The 21,501-nt window shown below is 37.0% G+C and overlaps 1 protein-coding gene across 1 annotated transcript in view; it reads right to left on the bottom strand.

The window, feature by feature from the left end:
• The window catches only part of si:dkey-92j12.5 (multiple PDZ domain protein), a 49,683-nt gene that overhangs the window by 15,946 nt on the left and 12,236 nt on the right, over positions 1–21,501 (bottom strand). Inside the window, exons 7-22 of the mRNA XM_067404072.1 lie at positions 21,234–21,365; positions 20,884–21,106; positions 19,070–19,140; positions 16,872–17,148; positions 16,638–16,700; positions 16,071–16,150; positions 15,746–15,892; positions 15,144–15,329; positions 11,188–11,325; positions 10,793–11,002; positions 9,109–9,189; positions 6,939–7,050; positions 3,492–3,690; positions 2,118–2,249; positions 1,769–2,032; positions 1,509–1,686 (exon numbers count right to left, since the gene is read on the bottom strand). Of these exons, the coding sequence (XP_067260173.1) occupies positions 1,509–1,686; positions 1,769–2,032; positions 2,118–2,249; positions 3,492–3,690; positions 6,939–7,050; positions 9,109–9,189; positions 10,793–11,002; positions 11,188–11,325; positions 15,144–15,329; positions 15,746–15,892; positions 16,071–16,150; positions 16,638–16,700; positions 16,872–17,148; positions 19,070–19,140; positions 20,884–21,106; positions 21,234–21,365 (2,493 nt within the window). The remainder of the gene's footprint in view (positions 1–1,508; positions 1,687–1,768; positions 2,033–2,117; positions 2,250–3,491; positions 3,691–6,938; positions 7,051–9,108; positions 9,190–10,792; positions 11,003–11,187; positions 11,326–15,143; positions 15,330–15,745; positions 15,893–16,070; positions 16,151–16,637; positions 16,701–16,871; positions 17,149–19,069; positions 19,141–20,883; positions 21,107–21,233; positions 21,366–21,501) is intronic.

Here is a 21,501-nt window from a genome sequence, read left to right as displayed (position 1 = left end):
TTCACCCAAAAATGAAAATTCTGTTATCATTTACTCCCCCTCAAGCTGTTCCAAACTGTATAAATGTCTTTCTTCTGCTGTACACAAAGGAAGATATTTGGAAGAATGTTTGTAACCAAGCAGATCTCACCCCCATTGACTTCCATAGAAGGAAAAAAAATACAATGGTAGTCAATACTGAAGTCCACTTAACTTTATATGTAATTTCATAATTACTTCAACTGTCTTTGAAATACTCTTTAAGTGTGCTGCTGAATTTATTGTCAAGCATATATGGTAAAATAAAAATACTTTCATGTCATTTCTGTTGAAAACTGTCATGTATAATCAAGCATTTTCATGTTTCAACACATCAAAATAGGTGTCTTTAAAACACACCAAATGATTATTAAAACATACTGATTTAAAATGTACTTTAAAGTAAACTAATTTGACAAAGTTCACATTTTCAAAAGTGTACTTGAGTGTAGTAAGAAACAGTCGTGAAACTGTACTCTCTTTAAGGAAATTTAAGTGGCCTTTTTCATAAATATTATATTATCTGCATTGCACAGTTTTTGTAAAAGAAAATGCTTTGATTTAAAGTATACGCACAAGTGCATTTCTTAAGATAATTGAGAATGTTCTTTTATGATACCTTTATGGTGCTTTTTGCATCCTTTTAAATGCTTGGCAGCACAAGTTCTCATTTACTTTCTTTAAATAAATAAATAAAAAAATTGTGCAGGTTTGGAATGAAGCTAAGTAAATACTGATAGAATTTTCTGATTTATTTATTTATTTATTTTTGGTAAATCATACTTTTAAATTCACCATGAAATCAAATCTAACACTTCTTATTTTTTATGGAATATTGAAGTATTTTTTATAAACAATTTTGGAGATCTATTTTTTTTAAAACTATGTTTTTTTTTTTTCATTTCCGAGAAGCCCTTTCACTTGGATATACATCCCAACAGGGAAGAAAAGACTTTGGCAACTTCCGTTTCATGCCGGCTTTAATCATAGGATTAGTTTTCAAGGTTCATGGAATCAAATCTGCAAGGTTATTAATTATATTCTGTTTTGTATTTAGGGTAACACTTTATTTTAGTGCCCTTGTTACATGTACTTAACAGCGAAATATTCATAATTACAAGCAACTAACCCCAAACCAAACCTTAAACCTAACTCTAACCCTATAATAAGTACATGCTGTTAATTAATATTACTCAGTATTTATATGTGTAATTAATTACACAGTAACAAGGACACCTTAAACTAAAGTGTTTTGATTTACTTCCGAGAAATAATTGGAGTTCTTCTGAACATAATTACTGTCTGCCAGTTTCTTTAATGTTTTCTGTACAAATAGCCTGCTGTGTCATTATTTGAACAAGTCTTTTCTGTTATTGGTATTTCAGACATTGTTTTCTTGTCTAAGTGAGTAGTTCTTGGCTAGAATAAGCATTAAAGTAGAGCAGAACAATAGTCAAAGGTCTATAATAAAAACACATGCACACACACACCTGAAGAATTCGGTCTCCTTTTTTTAGAGTGCTATCGCGTGCAGCTGGACTGTCCTCCGCAATGTGCTTTATGAAGATGCCCCGTCTCATTTCTCCATTGCTCAGTCGACTGCCCATACCACGTCCCCCCACCACACTGAAGCCAAGGCACGTGCCCCCAGCCCTAAATAATGTTACTCTAGGACAAATAAAAACATCACCATTACACATATGAACATATTAAATGTGAATGCTGCACTATTTTATTATTTATGTGATACCTTCTAGGCTGACTCCATGAGTTACGATCTTTCTCATGTGTCTCTTCTTCATCTTTTCGTCTGTCTTTTTCTCTCCCTCGTCTTTGTCCGTTCTCAGTTTTCAAGGCCGTTTTCTCATTCTTTACCTTTTTTTCCAGGCTTTCACCATCCTCTCTTTGTTCTATTTGACTGTGGTTATCTGTTCTTTCATTCTCTTCTTCTGCTTGAGTCTTTCCTTTCACTCCTTTACCATCTACTGTGCTTTGTTGTTCAGAAATGCATTCTCTAACACAAAGCAAATATACATTAGAACACCGTAAGAAACAGCAAATCAAACAGACATAAAAAATAATAATCTCAGATTCCTTACAGGGGTTTAAAAGGAAGGTTCTGTGCATGCCTGGATTGGACAGTAGCTGTTCTGTGTATTCCCATTTCCTCTTTTGATTGGGCGTAGCTGGCTCTGTGCATGTCCAGGAAGGCAGCAGGTACGTACATCACACTGAAATACACCAAAACACACAAGAACAAGCAAAAAATGGTTGGATCGAAGCTGTATTGCTGAAAAACTCCAACAACAAATGAAATGTGCTTCTTGTGAAAACATCACCTTTCTTTACATTTTTTAAAATTAATTTTCTCTCTCCAACTTACACATAATCAATAAAATTAATTGAAAATTGAAAAATAATAGTTTTAACTTTAAACTACCATTCAAAAGTTTGGGGTCAGCAAGCTTTTTATTTATTAATTTTTTTTAAAGAAATTAATATTTTTATTCAGCATGGATACATTAAATTGATCAAAAGTGGCAGTAAAATCAATTATGATGTTACAAAAATTATATTTCAAATAATATTCATGATTTCCAGCATACCTATTTTCAGCATTGATAATAACGAGAAATGTTTTTGAGCACTAAAGACAAACTAAAGACTGGATGACAATTCAGCTTTACCATCATAGGAGTAAATTACATTTTACAGTATATTCAAATTTTTGTAATAATATTTCACAGTATTACTATTTTTACTGTATATTTGATCAAATAAATGCAGCCTTGGTGAGCACAAGAGATTTCTTTCAAAAACAAAAAAAACATACCGACCCCAAACTTTTACAATAAAAATGTGTTTGTTTGTTCATTTATATCCAAGCAAACTTATTTTGTGGAAATAAAAATAACACTATTTGTTTAATATAATGTAATAAATGTTATTTTAGATGTATTTTAAATATTATTATGTCATTTAAATTAGCTATATGTGACCCTGAACCACAAAACCAGTCATAAGTTGCACGGTGTATATTTGTAGCAATAGCCAACAATACATTGTATGAGTCAAAATTATAGATTTTTCTTTTATGCCAAAAATCATTAGGATATTAATATCATGTTCCATGAAGATATTTTTGTAAATCTCCTACCGTAAATATATAAAAAAAATATTTTTGTGAGTGGATATGCGTTGCTAAGGACTTCATTTGGACAGCTTTTTTTGCACCCTCAGATTCCAGATTTTCAAATAGTTATATCTCGGCCAAATATTGTCCAATCCTAACAAACCAGATCAATGGAAAGCTTATTTTTTTTCAGCTTTCAGATGATGTATAAACCTCAATTTCAACAAATTGACACTTATGACTGGTTTTGTGGTCCAGGGTCACATATATAAAACAATTAGAAATCAATGTTACATCCACATTTAGCCAAAGCTAGGTAAACGTGTGTGCGTGTGTGCACCTGAGATCAGGTCCAATCAGTGAATGTCTGCGTAGCATAGCTCTTGCTTGTGCATTGGTCAGGTTGGTGGTGGATTCTCCATTGACGGCAACGATTCCATCCCCCACTGCCAGTCTCCCGTCTTTACTGATCGACCCGCCATGAACCACAGAGCGGATTATGATGCCTGAACCATCCCTTAAAGCACTCACTGTCATTCCTTTACACACACACACACACACACACACACACACACACACACACACACACACGTGTCATGCACACATGTACACAGTAGTACACACACATGTACACAAAACTATGTGCTTTTTTGTCACAATTTGTCAAATGTTTTTTAATTTAATATTTTTGTTCACTACCTTTAACATCTTTGTTGTTTAATAATTGTTATACTGTTTACATTTTAAGCCTATAGGCTGACTAATGGCAGGTTCCATTAGAACAAATTAGCCTGTGTAAAAAGGTCAATCTGTGTTCAATAAACTGTATCATTTTTTCTTTTTTTCTTTGTTGTGGGCAATAACAGTGGAAATTGCTTTTTTGTAGCCAAGACTATAAGGTATGTGTCTGTAAAGAAATAGATTTTCAAAAATAAACCTTATTCACTGAAGTAAAAAGTGTGACAATCAGCCCTGGGCCCTCCCATATGAGTTAAATTGATATATATTTAGTCATTTTGGTAACACTTTAGTATAGGGAACACATATAAACTATTAACTGCAACTTTTCCCTTAATAAACTCCTAATTTACTACTAATTAATAGTTAGTAAGGTAGTTGTTAAGTTTAGGTATTGGGTAGGATTAAGAATGTAGAATAAGGTCATGCAGAATAAGGCATTAATATGTGCTTAATAAATAGCCAATATTCTAGTATCATGAATACTAATAAGCAGCTAGTTAAAAGACCCTAAAATAAAGTGTTACTGTCATTTTTATTTAATCATACACAACAAAAGTGTGTGTTAAAGTGTGACAGTTGGTGTGGGTGTGACAGTGAAGTTTAACCGCATCAGACATTCCCTTTCTTTAAAACTACCAATAGAATATCATCATCCGCTAATTGTCATTTCCATACCCCATGAACCTCTCAACTGTCTGTCTTACCGATTCAAACTCTCTTATTCAAAGCAATGTGAGATTTTTTCTAAGCAACAATGAAAGTGTCGACGCACCAGGCAGAGTCATTTGAGCGGGTCTTAAAACCCCTCACTCACCTTCATGGCATATTAAGTGGGGGCTTTGACTCAGTGTTGTATTAAAATCACAGCGTGTTCCTTCAACAATTCATTTTACGATTATTAAGCTGAGCTTATTTTCTACATAATGAACGGCAAACCACGCCGTTGACATCACTGTAGGTGTAAAGTGACTGGTTGGCTTTGTACTACTTTTTAGCTGTCTAAATTGCTCTCAATTTGAAAAAAATGCACCAAGCAAGCCTATATTAAATATAATATGAAGCTGATTAATATTAGGAGTCCATGCAAAGACAGAAGACATGCAACATAAACAGACATGAGAGCTAACATGCAAGGAAACACACACCAAACATGGAGACAACACTATGGTCGTAAAGAATTTGAGATTCATTGATTTTGAAGTTTTTATTTTCAATTCGAACATTTATTTGTCATGTTTCTTGTCTTAACAGACAAATTACAGTACAATCATAGTGCGCTAGTTACAGCATTGCACATCTGACCATGTAAAGCACAGCACAGGACAGAGATGACACAAGAGAACACCAGAACAAAAGACACACAATAAGAAACACAACACATCACGATTTATGATCTCTATTCCATCATCCAACATAAATAACCGACTCATAAATAACTGACTGTAACGTCAATTAAAAAAAAATTATGATCAAATGGGATGCTGGAATTGATGAATTAAATAACACTCATGCAGAGCTTTGTGTCAAACTGGATGAATATTCATTGGTATAAATACTTGATTAAAAAGAAAGAAAAAGAGAAAGATCAAGTTTTAATGGGAAACCATGACTTCTATATTCTTCACTGAGCCTTATGATTTTTTCCAATAAACACTGCAGGGCTCAACAATTTGGATGGCCTGAGGCCAGTGTGAGAGCTTCAGGGCAGCTGACAGGACTGACACTTACCCTACATGTATTCTGTGATTTAGTCAACATTATTGTTGCAAATTCTGCTAAAATACACCTCCAGTGTAAAGTTATGGAGCTGACATGATAAAGTTTTGTTAAAATTGTGAGTGATTGATTTGTGAAAATCTTAGATGCGCTAGTAAAGATGGGCTAAAATTTTGAACAAATTACTGTATGCCATCATTTTATGCTGCATTTATTTGGTCAAAAATACAGTACAAACAGTAATATTATAATTTCTATTTTAATATGTGACCCTGGACCACAAGACCAGTCATAAGTGTCATTTTTTTGAAATTGAGATTTATACATCATCTGAAAGCTGAGTAAATAAGATAGGACAATATTTGGCTGAGATACAACTATTTAAAAATCTGGAATCTGAGGGTGCAAAAAAAAAAAAAAATCGCTTTTAAAGTTGCCCAAATGAAGTCCTAAGCAATGCATATCCAATCACAAAAAATACATTTTTGATATATTTACGGTCGGAAATTTACAAAATATCTTCATGGAACATGATCTTTACTTAATAACCTAATGATTTCCTAATTATTTATTTTGAGAAAAATCAATAATTTTGACCCATACAATGTATTGTTGGCTATTGCTACAAATATACCCCTGCGACTTATGACTGGTTTTGTGGTTCAGGGTCACATATATTAAAGACTGTAATTTATTCCTTTGATTGCAAAGCTGAATTTTCAGCATCATTACTCCAGTCTTCAGTCACATGACACATCTTTCTAATATTCAGATTTGATCTTAATAATATAATATCTTACTTCTCAATATAATAAGTAAATATAAATACTGTGTCAGGAACTGGGGAAATAATGGTAGGGCAAGTACAAATTTACACTAGCCCAACAGGGCCAGCAAAATAAACTTTGTTGAGCTCTGCAATGCATTGTGTATATTTTGACTTGACTGAAAACATCTGAAATACGAAAAAAAAAAAAAAAATCACTACTCTATATAACCATACATACAAAAATACAAACTAAAGTACATGCTAGATAGCAAAAAAGATATGTAAAACATCATATCATATACTAATACAAAACTTTACATCCCTACGTAATATAATGCATGTGTAGTTTCAACTGGGAAGGTTTGTGAGATGTGTTTTAAGATCCACACCCAGAGCTGCACCCCACACACACACACACACACACACACACACATACAACATCTATACACACATGCAAACACATATTTTACAGGTCTCTCACAGAGTTCACTTCTCTGTGAAACATACTGAGGATGTACAAGAAGACAGACAGGAATAGTGTAATGAACAGGGTTAACATACCCAGACTGGAGTTTCCCCTGACTATAGTTATGCTTCTCTCATAGCCACTTGTGGGGATGGAGACAGTTTTTGCATCAGCTTCCATCTTGCTGTTCTGACAGTGGGAATTTGTCTGGAACACAAACAGAGAAAAGCATCAGGCATCTTTACTCAGTGAAATGGCCTATTTTCTTTGCATATGTGGTAAACGGAAAGCAAAAAAAAAAAATCTCTGGAGCTGCTAAGAACCCTTTTAAACATCTGTCCTTCAGCAATGCTTCATTTCTAGCATTGAAATTGTTTATTTAGTACACAGGCATCCAGATCTCGAGAGACATCCCAGGCGAGTCGGTGCCAGCAAATGTGTGACTGAATGACATTCATAGCAACAAGAACAATCCTCTGATGAGCAATTTCTTGCACTTTTTTTTTTTAAAGTCATCAACAGATGATGTCAGATACATTTCTAGTTGTTAAGACAAGAAATGCAATTTTCTAATGTTCACAATCTTCTACCAAATCCAACGCCTGGCTCAAATGTATCAAACCCAGAGCATAGCCAGGGTCCAAAATAACATCTTGACAAGGGCCAAATGTACGTGAAATGTATTTGGTGAGTAAATATACTATCATTCCATAAAAAAACAGCTATTATTGCTTAATAAATAATTACAATTGTTAATAATTGAATAGATTATTGAATTAATAATTTAATAAATTGTTTAATGCAAAATATAAACATATTTCTTTCAGATGAATATAGAAAAAAACACAAACTTTAAAATTTTTGGGGGTGAATGAGATTTATTAATGTTTTTGAAAGAATTATTCTGCTCACCAGGCTGCATTTATTTGTTTAAAAATACAGTAAAACAGTAATATTGTACTGAATTATAACATAAATATTATTACAATTTAAAATAACTGGTTTTTCTATGAATATATTTAAAAATATAATGTAATAATATGATGATTTAGTGCTCAAGAAACATTTATTATTATTATCAATTTTAAAAACAGTTATGCTGCTTAATTTTTTTTTTTAAACTGTGATATCTTTTTCAGGATTTATGATGAATAGGATGCATAGAAAGTTCAAAAGTACATAATTTGAAATATATATATATATTGTAACATTATAAATGGCTTTATTGTCACTTGACCATAAAATAAATACTCCAAAACATTTGAACTGTATGTTAGCACACGATAAATGATGTACGAATGTAATGACAATATACAATAAGATTAAATTAGTTAACATTAGTTAATGCGTCAGGTTTCATGAACTAACAATTAACATTTTTATAGCCTTTATTAATCTAGCTTAATGTAATTTAGAAATATATGATTGTTCATTTTTAATTCATGCTTATTCATAATACATTAATTAGGCTAATTAATACAACTTGAAATGTTAAAAATGTATTAGTAGATGTAGAAATGATTAATAAATCACATAAAAGCATTATTAATCCCTAAAGAATATTGATATTTCATTGTAAATATTGCACTTATTCTAATGAATTCTAATGTTTCCTCCCCCCCAGAACTCCATGTGGCGACACATAAGTGGAATAACCTGCAGTGTTTCTCACCAATGTGTAAGAAAAAGGCAACTAAATTATCTTTTTTTTTATGGGAAGAAAGTGATTTTATAGTAAAAGTACTGTAAAATAGAGATGATAAATACAACAAACAATTTGTTCACCATTAGCAAAAAGTTTCATAGTCAATAACAAAGCGTTCAGATGTGCTCTCAACACGGCAAGCCAATCAGACGGCAAGTGCTGCGTACTTCTTGAGTAAACCAAAACCATCATGTGAATAAGAGATGATGTCACACAAATCCTGTCAACAAATATCCTCCCCAGTTAAACCCTGACAGCTAGAATGACCACACTAAATTAGGTCAGTGGAAAAAAAACTTTCTCTTTGGCCTACTAACTGCTTAAGTGCAACTAATTCGAAACAACCACTGTTTACAAAATCAGTTGCTGTAAGATACCACAATAGTCTATCATTTTGAAGTGGGAAATCTAAACTTTAGACTTTGCTTTAAACAACCAACAAATTGAAAAATACATGTGAAAAGCAGCTGGTTATGTTGGTCAGATGTTACGACACCACAGAACTGTTACGAAACAGATCACATTAGTATTAGAACAGGTAAAGCAAGTATGTAGCCCACCTGCAAAGTGCCGTGCTGGTTGTTATGTTCTGAGTGGCAGTTGCCTGTTACATCAGCTCCTGTGTCCTGGGTGTCATTTTCCTGTCAATGACAAGGCTATATTAAATCTCCCACTCAAAACTCTTATCCCACTCAACTCTCTGCCTGGATACAATCACATATGCTCTCAGCAGATTCCTAACTCCAATAAGAAACAGAAAAGACGTTTCCCCAGGACTAGCTAAGCCGCAGGACACATAAACACAAACGCACCTCTTGTTTTAGGAGGCTGGTGTTAGAATTCAAGAGACATTAATTATTGAAAGATTCCAGTAACCAGAGACTCATGAGCCACAGTTACTGAGAACCAGTTCACAAAAGAGAATCTAAAAACAAAGACCACCACCAGATTAAAGTAGATCTAGACTAATAATACTCTAAAATAATACCCAGAGCTCAGATCATAAACACTAAACTGACTTGAAATATACAAGATGACACAGACAACACTGTGATATTCTAAAACAAATAAGAAAATGTTCAGTACATAATAGAGTGCTTCTTCTGTGGCCACTTTGGATCTTTCATAAATTAAACATACATAAAACACAATTTTAATTGTCTATATCAATGTCTATACACATACAAATTATTTTCCTGAATGTTGAATGAAGTCACGTCCTGAAGTCATTTCCGCAAAAATCACAAATTACCATTCATTCTATGGTGGAAGTGATGATGATGATGACATTTTAAATATTTTTGAATAAGAATATAAGGACTGAATACTTTGTCTTGGGAATTTCATAGCTAGCACTTTATGTATTCTAAATACATTTAAATAAATACACACTATTAAATAAAATGAAAAGGTTTCACACTAATTACAGCTTGATTGGAAACTATTAACAATAATAATTAACAATAAATAAAAAAAGATTTTGATCTCATGTAAGAATATTTAACTTGATTTTTCTTCACATGCAAGTACAGTAACTTTTGAAAAAAGTATACTAACTAATAACTATTGTATATTATTAAACTTATAATAAAACTGTTATTATTGTAAATCTAATTACATGACTCCACAACTGATGGACAGATATAATTTGTGTAAATAAATAAATAAACTACAAAATACATATTTAAAATCTTTTTCACATATTTTTAAATGAATTATGTTCCATTTCACTTTTTGTTATCAGTTTTAAAAAAGTAATAATCAATATTTTGTACCGATGGATTTTTATGAAAGTATCGGTAAAAGGCATTTGAAAAATAGAAAAAAAAAAGACATAATGAAGGTATGGTAAAACATTTCACAGAATAATAAAACTCAAGTTCAACCTCTTGGGCAAAAAAAGTGCCTGTAGCTGAAGAAACTGTAGTATAATATACTTTAATATACCTTTATACTCGTTTAGGCATCAAAGAAGCCATTAGTCACTGATAAATGACGAATATACATATTATGCTGCAAATTATACATGTCAGATTGAATTCTCTTTATAAAACTTTACATGGCATTCTATGATGATCTAAGTGACTCAGAACCACTGATTTATATAATATTTATATAGACAGTGCTCAGAACCTAGACACACAATATTTTGGATTCTAGGTTTCTTCTTCACTGCTCAAGGTTGTGATTGTTGCTGTCTGGCTTGTGAATGGTGCTGATTGTGAAGTGAATGGAGATACTTACTGGTAAAGGTTTGGTAACTCCAATGCGTACAGTGCCCAAAGCAGTGCTTTTCAGGACATGAACAGCCTGAGCCAGACTTGCGTGGCTCAAGTCAGTCCCGTTCACGAACATCAACCGGTCGCCTGGCAACAAGCGGCCGTCTCTCTCTGCCAAACCGCCTGCTACAAGAGAGCGGATCACTATCACAGTATGCCCTGGGTTCATGGGGTCCTGAGAGAGTTTCAGAGAGTGACAGCGCAAGACAGAAAGAGAAGAATAGTAATAAATTAGGAGACACTGCTGCCATGTTGTAGAAGTAGTTCAAACCAACTGGGACTTCCCAAACCAAGTGATGTGGAGCTCATACTCTGCTGCTCTCTTGTTATTGTGGTACTAGTATATAAACACACACATACCTGGTAGTCTAGTATACTGAATCCCAGTCCAGAATTGCCTTTCTGCAGCTCATAGACTTGAATCTCATTCTCCCACATGGCCTGATGAGATAGCACAGGAGCCTCTGTCTTCCAGCTTCCAAATGAGTTCTGCCTGGCCTGAAAGAAAAAGTGTTGCAATGAAATATAAGTGAAATCATGTTTGCTCATTTAAAAACTGACTATTGTATCCATTTATACTTAATCCATTTATATGAATCAGTGGTTTGGAGCCAAAGTCTGCCAAACTGCCAAAGTTTCAAAACATGTATGACGTAACAAAGCCTTGTTAACTGAAATCACGTCATTTTGGTGCTCTGAACCACTGATTCAAAACAAAAGATTCGTAAAGCTTCGAAGCTTCAAGCAGTGTTTTGAAATAGCTTTCTGGGCATTGAAAAAGGAAATGATCTTGCTAGGAATGCAGGCCTCACTGAGCCATTGGATTTTATCCAAAATATCATCTTGGTTACGTATGTAACCCTCTTTCCCTGAAGGAGGGAATGGAGACGTACGTCAGTAGTGACCAACGAATTGGGATATCGCTAGAGAGCCCTATCAGCTTCGAGTGAACTAAAACAGGTCAATGGAATTGGCGCGCGATATTTGCATAATGCGCACCGCCTCCGACAGGTGTATATAAATAGGAAGCAGATGCAATTGCACTCTGTTTTTCGCTGAGGAGACAACCTAGTCTGCACTGCAGCAAGGGTACAGAAACTGTGGCGTCGGGACGTACGTCTCCGTTTCCTCCTTCAGGGAACGAGGGTTACATACGTAACCGATACGTTCCCTTTCAGTCGGTCACTTTCGACGTACGTCAGTAGTGACCAACTAATTGGGATCCCAAATAAAGCGCCACAGTTACGAAACCCCTTCCAGTGCTCAGCGCAAGCTCTAGCCACCCGGCGCACCAATGGGATGGGGAGGGGGTGAGCTTACGGCGAGAGAGTCTACTGCTGTTCTGAAATACCCACTAAGTAAACTAGACTACACTGGGGAAGCGAACCCGAGGGGGGCGCTGCAGAGACCACTTCCTACCCTGCGGGGGAGGAGTTTACGTGGAGAATACACATATGGACTGGCCGTGGGCAGTACACATAAGGAGTCCCTGGGATGGCTCCACCTGGGTAGGGGGAGACTCATCTGACAGGTGACAGCAGAGCTGGCTCTGCTAAGGTAAAGACACAGGCTCACCGTGGGGAGTTGACCGTGGACAAATACACATATGGGACCGCTCACGTAGAGGGGTCGCGACATATGGAACCCAGCCAACATCAACGTCGGTGACGGACATTGGCCTGGCATCAGACACTCTGCAATGTCCGAGCCGAAGGGGGAAGCGGAGGAACTCGACAGGGTCTGACGATCAGATCGTGCTTCCCCAAGGACTTGCCATCAACTGCATAGTGATGCGTGGCGATAACGGCAACATACACTTTGAGGGTGGAAGGAAACAGCCTTCGCTCCAAGCCCTCTTGCAGGAAGGAGAGCACAGATCTGACCGAGCATGATGGGGGTCCTCTCGGTGAGAGGAGCACCATTCAATGAACATGTTCCACTTCAACGCATAGAGACTCCTTGTGGAAGGAGCTCTAGCGGAAGTGATGGTGTCTATGACCGCTTGCAGGAGATCACTCAGAACCTCTGCATCCCATCCAGGGACCACACATGGAGGTTCCACAGGTCAGGAGGTCCTTCCTCAGAGGAATGGGCCAGGGCTGTCGTGAGGAGCATCAGGTATGAAAACCAGGTCCGAGTGGGCCAATACGGAGCCACTAGCAAGACCTGCTCCTCGTCCTCCCTGACCATGCACAGGATTGTGCGAGAATGCTCACTGGGGGAAACGCATGAGCCGATGAGAGCTCATTGGCTGCATGGTTGAGCACGCCTGGGACATGAATGGCACGAAGTGACCTCAGATGCTTCTGACTCCATTGCAAGAGATGGCGGGTGAGTTGTGACATGCGATGGGAGTGTAGACCACCCTGATGGTTGATGTACGCAACGGCCACAGTGCTGTCCGAGCGGGCCAGTACGTGCTTCTCTGACAACAGCTCCTTGAAGTGGCCCAGTGCAAGACGTACTGCTAGCAACTCGAAGCAATTGATATGCCAATGCAGATGAGGCCCCGTCCACAGACCCGACACTGCATGCCCATTGTTAGCCTCTGAAAGCGTTTCAGTGGGGCCGCTGTCCTGTGCTTGAGCATACTCAGGCAGTTCAACACCGACTGGACGCGCTTCTCGGTGAGGCATGCTGTCTGGGCGACCGAGTCCAGTTCCATACCGAGATAAGAGATCCTCTGCCCGGGGGCGAGTTTGCTCTTGTCCCAGTTGACCCGAAGACCCAACCGGCTGAGGTGAGCTAACACCATGTCCCTGTGTTCGCACAACTGCTCTTGCGAGCTGGCCAGGATGAGCCAGTCATCGAGGTAGTTGAGGATGCGAACGCCCTGTTCCTTGAGCGGAACAATGACTGCCTCCGCAACCTTCGTGAAGCTTGTCCACAGGCTCTGTAAGCTTTCTCCATCAGTTCTGTTGAGAATTTACAGGCCTGGGATGGGAGACGCGGTTCACTGCGCCAGCCGTTGGACACAGCTGCATCGCAACAGACCGCTCGACTGGGGGAATCCGCGTGTATCCCCTAGCCTCTCCGCCATCCAGGGAGGTGAAGGCGGACGAGGGTCCAGGTCTCGCACGGACACTATACGGCATCCGCCAGGACTTGGTCACCTCATCGTGCACTTCCGGGAAGAAAGGCATCGGAGCGGGGCACTGGAGACCAGCGTGGGCCGCCCTGAGGTACCAATTGTCGAGCCGGGAAGGACCGGGACATGGTGGAGGGTGTAATCCTCAGATCACCCTGCCTACATGCCGACGAACCACCATCCCGGCTGGAGCTGGAGAAAACGGCCGCACGGGGCATAGGGGGAGGGGACCCCCGCTCCCTGAGAACCAAGGAACGAGACTCTAGATCTCAGCACTGCGATAATCATGTTCCCACAATGAGAACATGAACTATCTACAAATGCCGCTTCAGCGTGCTGAACGCCCAAGCACGTGATACAGCGATTGTGCCCATCAGCAGGGACCAGGGAATGACCGCACCCAGTAACACACAGACGAAATGACATCTTGATAAAGACGCAGGGTTTTCGTCTGTGAAGCTCTTTTATAAGGGTAAGAATCAGCTCTCTCATGCCGAAGCACACAGGGAGTGTCACGATGTGTTCGGGTACACCACCCCCTGAACACAACGGAGGAACCGGCCCAAATTACAACAGACAACTGCAGTTAATATGGGACAATTGCTGTGAAAACAGCAGTTGAGAGCTTAACTGCTCAGGCTCCTCGGGAAGCTCGCGGCCTCTCTGCTGTGCTGTCACACCAACAAAAGACGCTGGAATCTCTTCAAAGGCTTGTTTCTTTTCAATGAAGTCTGAAAGCTGGAGAACACCAAACGATTGGTTCCGAAGCGAAAGACAGAGTGCGACTGCATTTGCTTCCTATTTATATACAGCTATTGGAGGCGGTGCACATTATGCAAATATCGCACGCCAATTCCATTGGCCTGTTTTAGTTCACTCAAAGCTGATAGGGCTCTCTAGCGATATCCCAATTCGTTGGTCACTACTGATGTACGTCGAACGTGACTGACTGAAAGGAAACTTAATTTGTGTTCCGAAGATGACAGAAGGTCTTAGGTGAACGAAGGGTGTGGAACGACATAAGGGTAAGTAATAAACTACATAATTTCCATTTTTGGCTAAACTAACCCTTCAGGAAACACGGTCATGAAAATGTACTCTCTTTAAGTACTTAAGTGGCCTTTTATTTGTAAGAACAGTTTTTTTTTTTAAATGTACTTTTAAGTGCACATTCAGTACAATTAAGCACACTTTCTTTTTCACAAGAGTATGTGTTAAACAAGCAAACCTTTTCATTAAATTCTGCTAGTAGCTCCTTGAGGGTGAGTTGTACATCATCACCATCATCATCATCTTCCTCACTGACTGTGGTTGGGATGAGCCGACTACAAACCACACAAACATTTATAGGAAGTTCCTTCAGCAAGCTCACAACTTCCTTGTGTGTCTCACCAATCAGAGAGAACCCGTTCACCTACAGAAAGAACAAACACATCAACTCGCTTATTCTGCTGAACTGATCCTCTGGGCTTTTCTACTGACAGGAAGGGCTATTTTTAAGCAGCTGTCATGATTGATATTCATGTGCAGTCAGCATTGAATAAAGCCCTATGCATAAAAACAGAATGCAGAAAGAAAGATGAGTACTTTTGGTCATTATGCATGCATGTGTTAGCAGGGTTTATGATAAGGGATTACAACAGCGTAATCTATAAACAACAGTATTATCTGTGTGTAATGCTTGTTTGACTTTGAAGTCTAACCAAATATCCATTAGCTTTTTTTTTTCTTCAGGTATATAAATTCTATAGTGTTTGTATGAGTAAAAATAAGTGATATATTCTTCATGACTATGCGGACATCCCCTTTTAATTATAATATAAAGTGAACCTCTATCAGTTCGTCTCCAGGCCGTATGATTCCTGTCTGTCCCATCGGACCCTCTGGCAGTATAGAGCAGATATAGTGATGGCCATCCTTAGCCTCCAAACTCAAACCAAGACCACCGCTCTCAATGAATTTCTGTACCTGGGCCACCTGCACACATACATAATACAATGTAAATACAGTATAAACACATTAGCATAGATAGATAGATACATACATAGATAGAGAGACACATTCTGAACATAGACATATGTGGAGACACACTCACAAATCTCAGCTGTAGAAAATAACTGTCAGCTAAATAGGAGAGAATACAAATAAAACGCACCATCACTTCATTTTGAGGACCCAGTTTGTTTTGCCACTTCTCCTTCAATGTTTTCTCCTCTTCATCAGATAATTTACAAACTGAAACAAAATTTCAAATTGTCACATAGCTAATAAATAAAAGTTTTCATCATGTCAGTTACATGATGTCTATGGACAGTACTTCTTTTTTGCAACATGCTGTTGATTACATTGACCAGACAGCAGGGAAAAAAAAACTGTAAATCTAAATAATAAAATGCTAACAATATAATGGTGCACAATGAATATGTTTATCTTTTAAGGTTTAACATCTAAAACTGAGGATAAAATGCTTGCCATACCTTCTTTATGTCAAATTCATTCAATTAAACAACAGTATTTTGGAATAAAATAATTTATCTGTTACTTGGTAGCTAAGATGCTGATTAGACAGTTGCCAACAATGCTTAAATAGCAAATATTTCAGTATATTATAGTAGATGTTTTACCAGTGTACTAGCAAATCTGAGGTACAATTAATCAATCAATTAGTCCATAAACATTAAATTTTAAATAACCTAGAATAGTCTATGTGTTCTGTTTTTACATGAGGGCCGGTGGTTTCTATTCTCCATCTTGAACTCTAAATAACAGGCTTGCCTTGACTCAACTGAGGTCATAGAAAGAGCAAACAGAAACAGAAGCTGTTATTAGAATCAAAGCAGGGCCACAAAGTTACTGAGACTTCACACAGAGAATGGGCCAAAGTGAAACAGAACTCATGAATCAAACACAGTGTGAATGAGTGTAAATAAACCGAAGTGACAAGAGTTTCACTAACAGCACTCTCTGTTGAAGTTGAGGTCCCGGCGTTCAGTACAGAAAACTTTCCCTAGGGGCAGAACTGGCTTTGGCTCTGGTAGACATGGAGGCAGTGGAGGGGGGTGGAGACCCAGAGGGGTTAAGGGTCTCTGGGAGATTGTGGACATGGTGGGGGTTGTTTGTGTTTCAGATGGTGAGCCCTTTCTCAGAAGAGAGATCTCCACTTGTTGGCCAGTCTTGGGCAGAATCTCCTTTGCTTTCTGTTTACTGCAGTCATGCTGTCTCTGCCCATTCACCTGCATGAACACACATGCATAGTTTTATTGACATTGTTGTCTTATCTCTCTTGTTCTTTAAATTTAACCTTATAATTCCCTGTCTTTTAATAAGTTCCACTGACCTAATCAAAACCCAGAGGACAGTTAATACTGTAGCCTTTAGAGATGGGCAAAACCATTTATTTTCTGTTAAATCAGATATCAAGTACTATAAGGCCAATAATGCAGATATTAAATGGAAAATATCTGCAACTTTTGAAGATAAAAAAGGGTAATTATAGCCATTTAACATTATATTTGACAGCCTTCCTTTAATATTTAAAGGGTCTAAACTGCTAATGATCCGGCTTCTGTTTTAGTTTATCATTAATAATAATTATAAAACTGTTCAATCTTGTAATTTTTTTCCAACAAAAATCCATTATAATATCACATTTTTATTAGAGCGTCAGATTTAGCTTCATCTTTATTTAGTGTGAAATAGCTTCAGATGATGTCTGTGCTTATGTATTTCAGCATTTCTCAGTGTTAAGATAAATATTTCGATCTCAAACAACCATTTGTTAACACAGTTAATTTTTTCACTCCAAAACATTGATTTTCATATTGAAAATATTGATACTTCAGGAATGAAGTTTTATCACAAAGCAAGCATGCATTTTTCAGAAATGTGACTAGTACACATTGTACTAACATCGTTGGTCAATTTGACTTTGGCAAAACAAATATGTAGAAAAACACAATAAAGGAAATTACAATAAACAACTGACATAATATTAATGGGTCATTGACAAAGTTTTATTAAGAGTTAACAATGAAATTATGTGTTTTTTATAAAACACTGCTTTTGCCATTTTTTACAAGATGGACAACATTTGTCACCAAAAAAGTCATTCGGTTTTAAAAAAATTTCAGTTTTACTGAATGATACTTTTGGTTATACCAAATGACATTTTTTCAAACAATGCTAAAAGGATGATATCTAGCTAGCTAGCAAAAGGACAATCAAACATTTTATATTTAGTATTTAAAATATTACAAGATTTTCCATGTTTTATAGCGGTTGTACCAAATGACCTGATGTTTCTGGACATGCATATGAGCAAGTGAAAACATATAAATAGTTAAGAGAGAGTTAGTTACTTCACGACCATGTGGTCCTTTGTAGGTGTCTGAATGATGTCACATCCTATCACATGATATTGACCGCATGACTTGACATCAATGAAATGTATTTTTCCGGACATTCTTTCTTTAACAAAGCAATGACTTCTACACATAATTTTAATACCATTTTGCACTATGTTGATATATGATGTTATAAAATTATGCCTGAATAAAAAATATATACATTTATTACATTTTACGATGTTTTAATCACAAATGAAATGGCTGTCTTGGCTTAAACCGCATGACCTTTTGACACTTCAAAATTTTTAAAATACATTTATATGTAACAAAATATAATTAAAACATCTTGGATTCAATAAAAGAGATTTAGTTGTACTACCTTACATATTTTGGATGTCATATCTTTTATTATTATTATTATTAATAATAATATAAGGTCATTGACCCTTATCACGTACTGTATGTACTGTACACCAGAGAATTTCATCATGTGAAAAGTCATTGAATTATGTTTCATATGTGAGGTTTCTAAAACCTCACATATACAAAAAAAAAAAAAAAAAAAATCATTGAAGACATTTGAATTGTGTTATTATTTGAATTGTCGTCCGATAACACCCCCACACACACACAAAATCAGCAACAACAGGATTAGTGATTGCATAATTTTAAAAATCAATAAAAAATTATAAATTGCTTAAAACCATTAGAACTACTGTACTTTACATGCACACACAAGGAAAGTAAAAATATAGAAAAAGATGTAAAATAAATAAATATAAAATAAATATTAAATTTTGTAACTCACAGCAATGATGTGATCTCCATTGGGAATTTGTCCATCCTGGTCGACTGCACGTCCTTTCATTATGCTCTTTACTTCAAACCCACTGGCCTCTAAAACACCCATTGTTCATATAATGTTTCATGTTTAACGTTCTTAGACCAAATGAGAAAATAATCTCTCATCTTGCTGAAAGAAAACAGTAAGAAATCATACCTTTGTCCAGGTTTTCCACAGACTTGGAGATGTTGATGCCCAAACCATTTTTGTTGTCATTGAAGCTGACACTGACCTCTTTTCCCTTATGCTCTGCTAAATTCTGTAGAAAGATGTTTCATTTATTATTGGCTCATAAAATTTTTATGAATTTGTATTTTTAAAGACATAATACAGTGTGATTTATGATAACAATATGTAACAGAAGATAAAGGACCTACAAAGTGTGATTTCGATCAACACGTGTTGTGATTTTATCACATCTGAGTGTCTGAAAGTGTTAAAGTAATAGTTCTAATTTAAAGGTACAATTTGAGATTTTTTTTTCCGCTAGAGGTCGCTAGACGCCTATTCAAAACAAAGGTGTGGTTTGATGACGTAAAGTTTTAGAGTGGAAACTTGGGACATGTGGTCTCCATCTCAACGGACGGTGCAAAAGAATAGGGATTGGAGTCTGGAAGAACTCATGTTCATGGATGCGATTATTAACGTTACTGTAGTATGAAGCAGAGCAGGGCCGAGTGTTGTGGGAGCTGAACGAGGAGCTGGAGCGATTGATCAACACACGCCTCACGAGCAGCGGGACTTTTATTATGACACAGACGCCGGCGCCGCTTCCGCTTTTCCGGTCATGAGTTTACGGGAGCTGTCCTTGTCGACAGAACCAGCGGCAGATGGTAAACAGTAATTATGTTCCATAAATAATTAACACAATCCACCATAAAACGTGCAAGAAGTAAATAAGGAACTGCTTGAAGCAAGCTAGTGGTTTGCTGGACGCTAGACTCTACTTCCGCATTTGTCCACGGCACTGTTGTCATGTGGTTTCTACGTCAGTAAAGGCGGTAACAAAGGTAACTGCGTCATTGACAGGCGACTGCACTGCCCCGTGTCACTGTTTAGAATGGGAATTTTCTCATGATTTACAAGTAGTTGAAAACATTAGAGATATTGTTAGTAATCAGCTGGACAAAATATATAACACTAGCCTAGTGGTTTTTGGATATTTTACTGCAAAAATTTTACAAATTGTACCTTTAATTAGTTTTGAATTTAAAATTTGCCATCTTTTGTTTATCTTCATATTGTTCCAATCCTGTATGTTTTTCTTTTTTTGTGAAACACAAGGAAATTAAGGATTGTTATGCAGCTCTTTTCCAAATAATGACAGTTCAGAATGAACTGACAAGCTTTAAAAAACACAGAAATACCATAAAAGCGCCATAAATGTGGTGAGGGAGGAACTGATTGCATTTTCCTAAAATTTGTTGGGTTCCATGGAAGAATGAACATTAAACAGGAAAAAACATGAAGGTGAGTAAATGATAACAGAACTTAATTTTTTGGGAAAGCTCTTCTGTTAATATCAAATTTTATGGTAACACTTTATTTTGATGGTCCCTTTTGAACATTCTGTTTACTATAAGTAACTTTGTAACTACATGTCAATTTATTCTAACCCTATCAGTCTACTTATACTCTATTAATACTCTAATGAGAGTTAGTGGACATGTAGGTGCAACGTTACTTACAGACAACAGAATGTGCTAAAGGGACCATAAAAAAAAAAAAAAAAAAAAAAAAAAAAAAATGAAACCAAATTTACATATAGTTACATAGACACACACAATCAAGATCAGAAGCATTTTGCACCTGTTTCTTCTGAGTGTCCTGTTGCTGGGCGACAGTAGGTGAGAGGTCACAATGAGTGGTTTCCCTGGCAATGATAAGTCTCACATGGGAACCAGCCAGACGGAGCTCACGTGCCACTTCCTCACTGCCCATGGTGGACACATCCACATCACCAATTCTGAGGAGAAGATCGCCACTACGCAATCTCCCGTCCTGTGTACACAAACACACAACCACACGTCAAGGGATTTGGACACTCCTTTTAATTTGAATCTGTTTGTATAATCCAAGTAATGTCATAAATTCTAGTGAATGTGTATCCATGACAATTCTCTCATACCCTTCCAGCTACACCAGCAGGTAGGATGGTTTTAACCATGGTGCCAGTACTCCTCCCTCCAACAATGCCAAAGCCCAGACCCGATCCGTCATTCTGCAACTCAATGTGATGAATTTGTCGAGGCTGCGGAACCAAATTTAACATATAAGTCATTGTCTGTATAGGCAAATACTTTAGTTATGGCTACAAAAAACTATTGAACATTTACACCACGGTTACCCAGGAAAACATATACAATTAATTTAACACACGTTGACCTTGTGTTCCT

The sequence above is a fragment of the Chanodichthys erythropterus genome, chromosome 12 (assembly GCF_024489055.1).
Source record: "Chanodichthys erythropterus isolate Z2021 chromosome 12, ASM2448905v1, whole genome shotgun sequence".
Taxonomy (NCBI): Eukaryota; Metazoa; Chordata; class Actinopteri; order Cypriniformes; family Xenocyprididae; genus Chanodichthys; species Chanodichthys erythropterus.
This window is presented reverse-complemented; position numbering and strand designations above follow the sequence as displayed.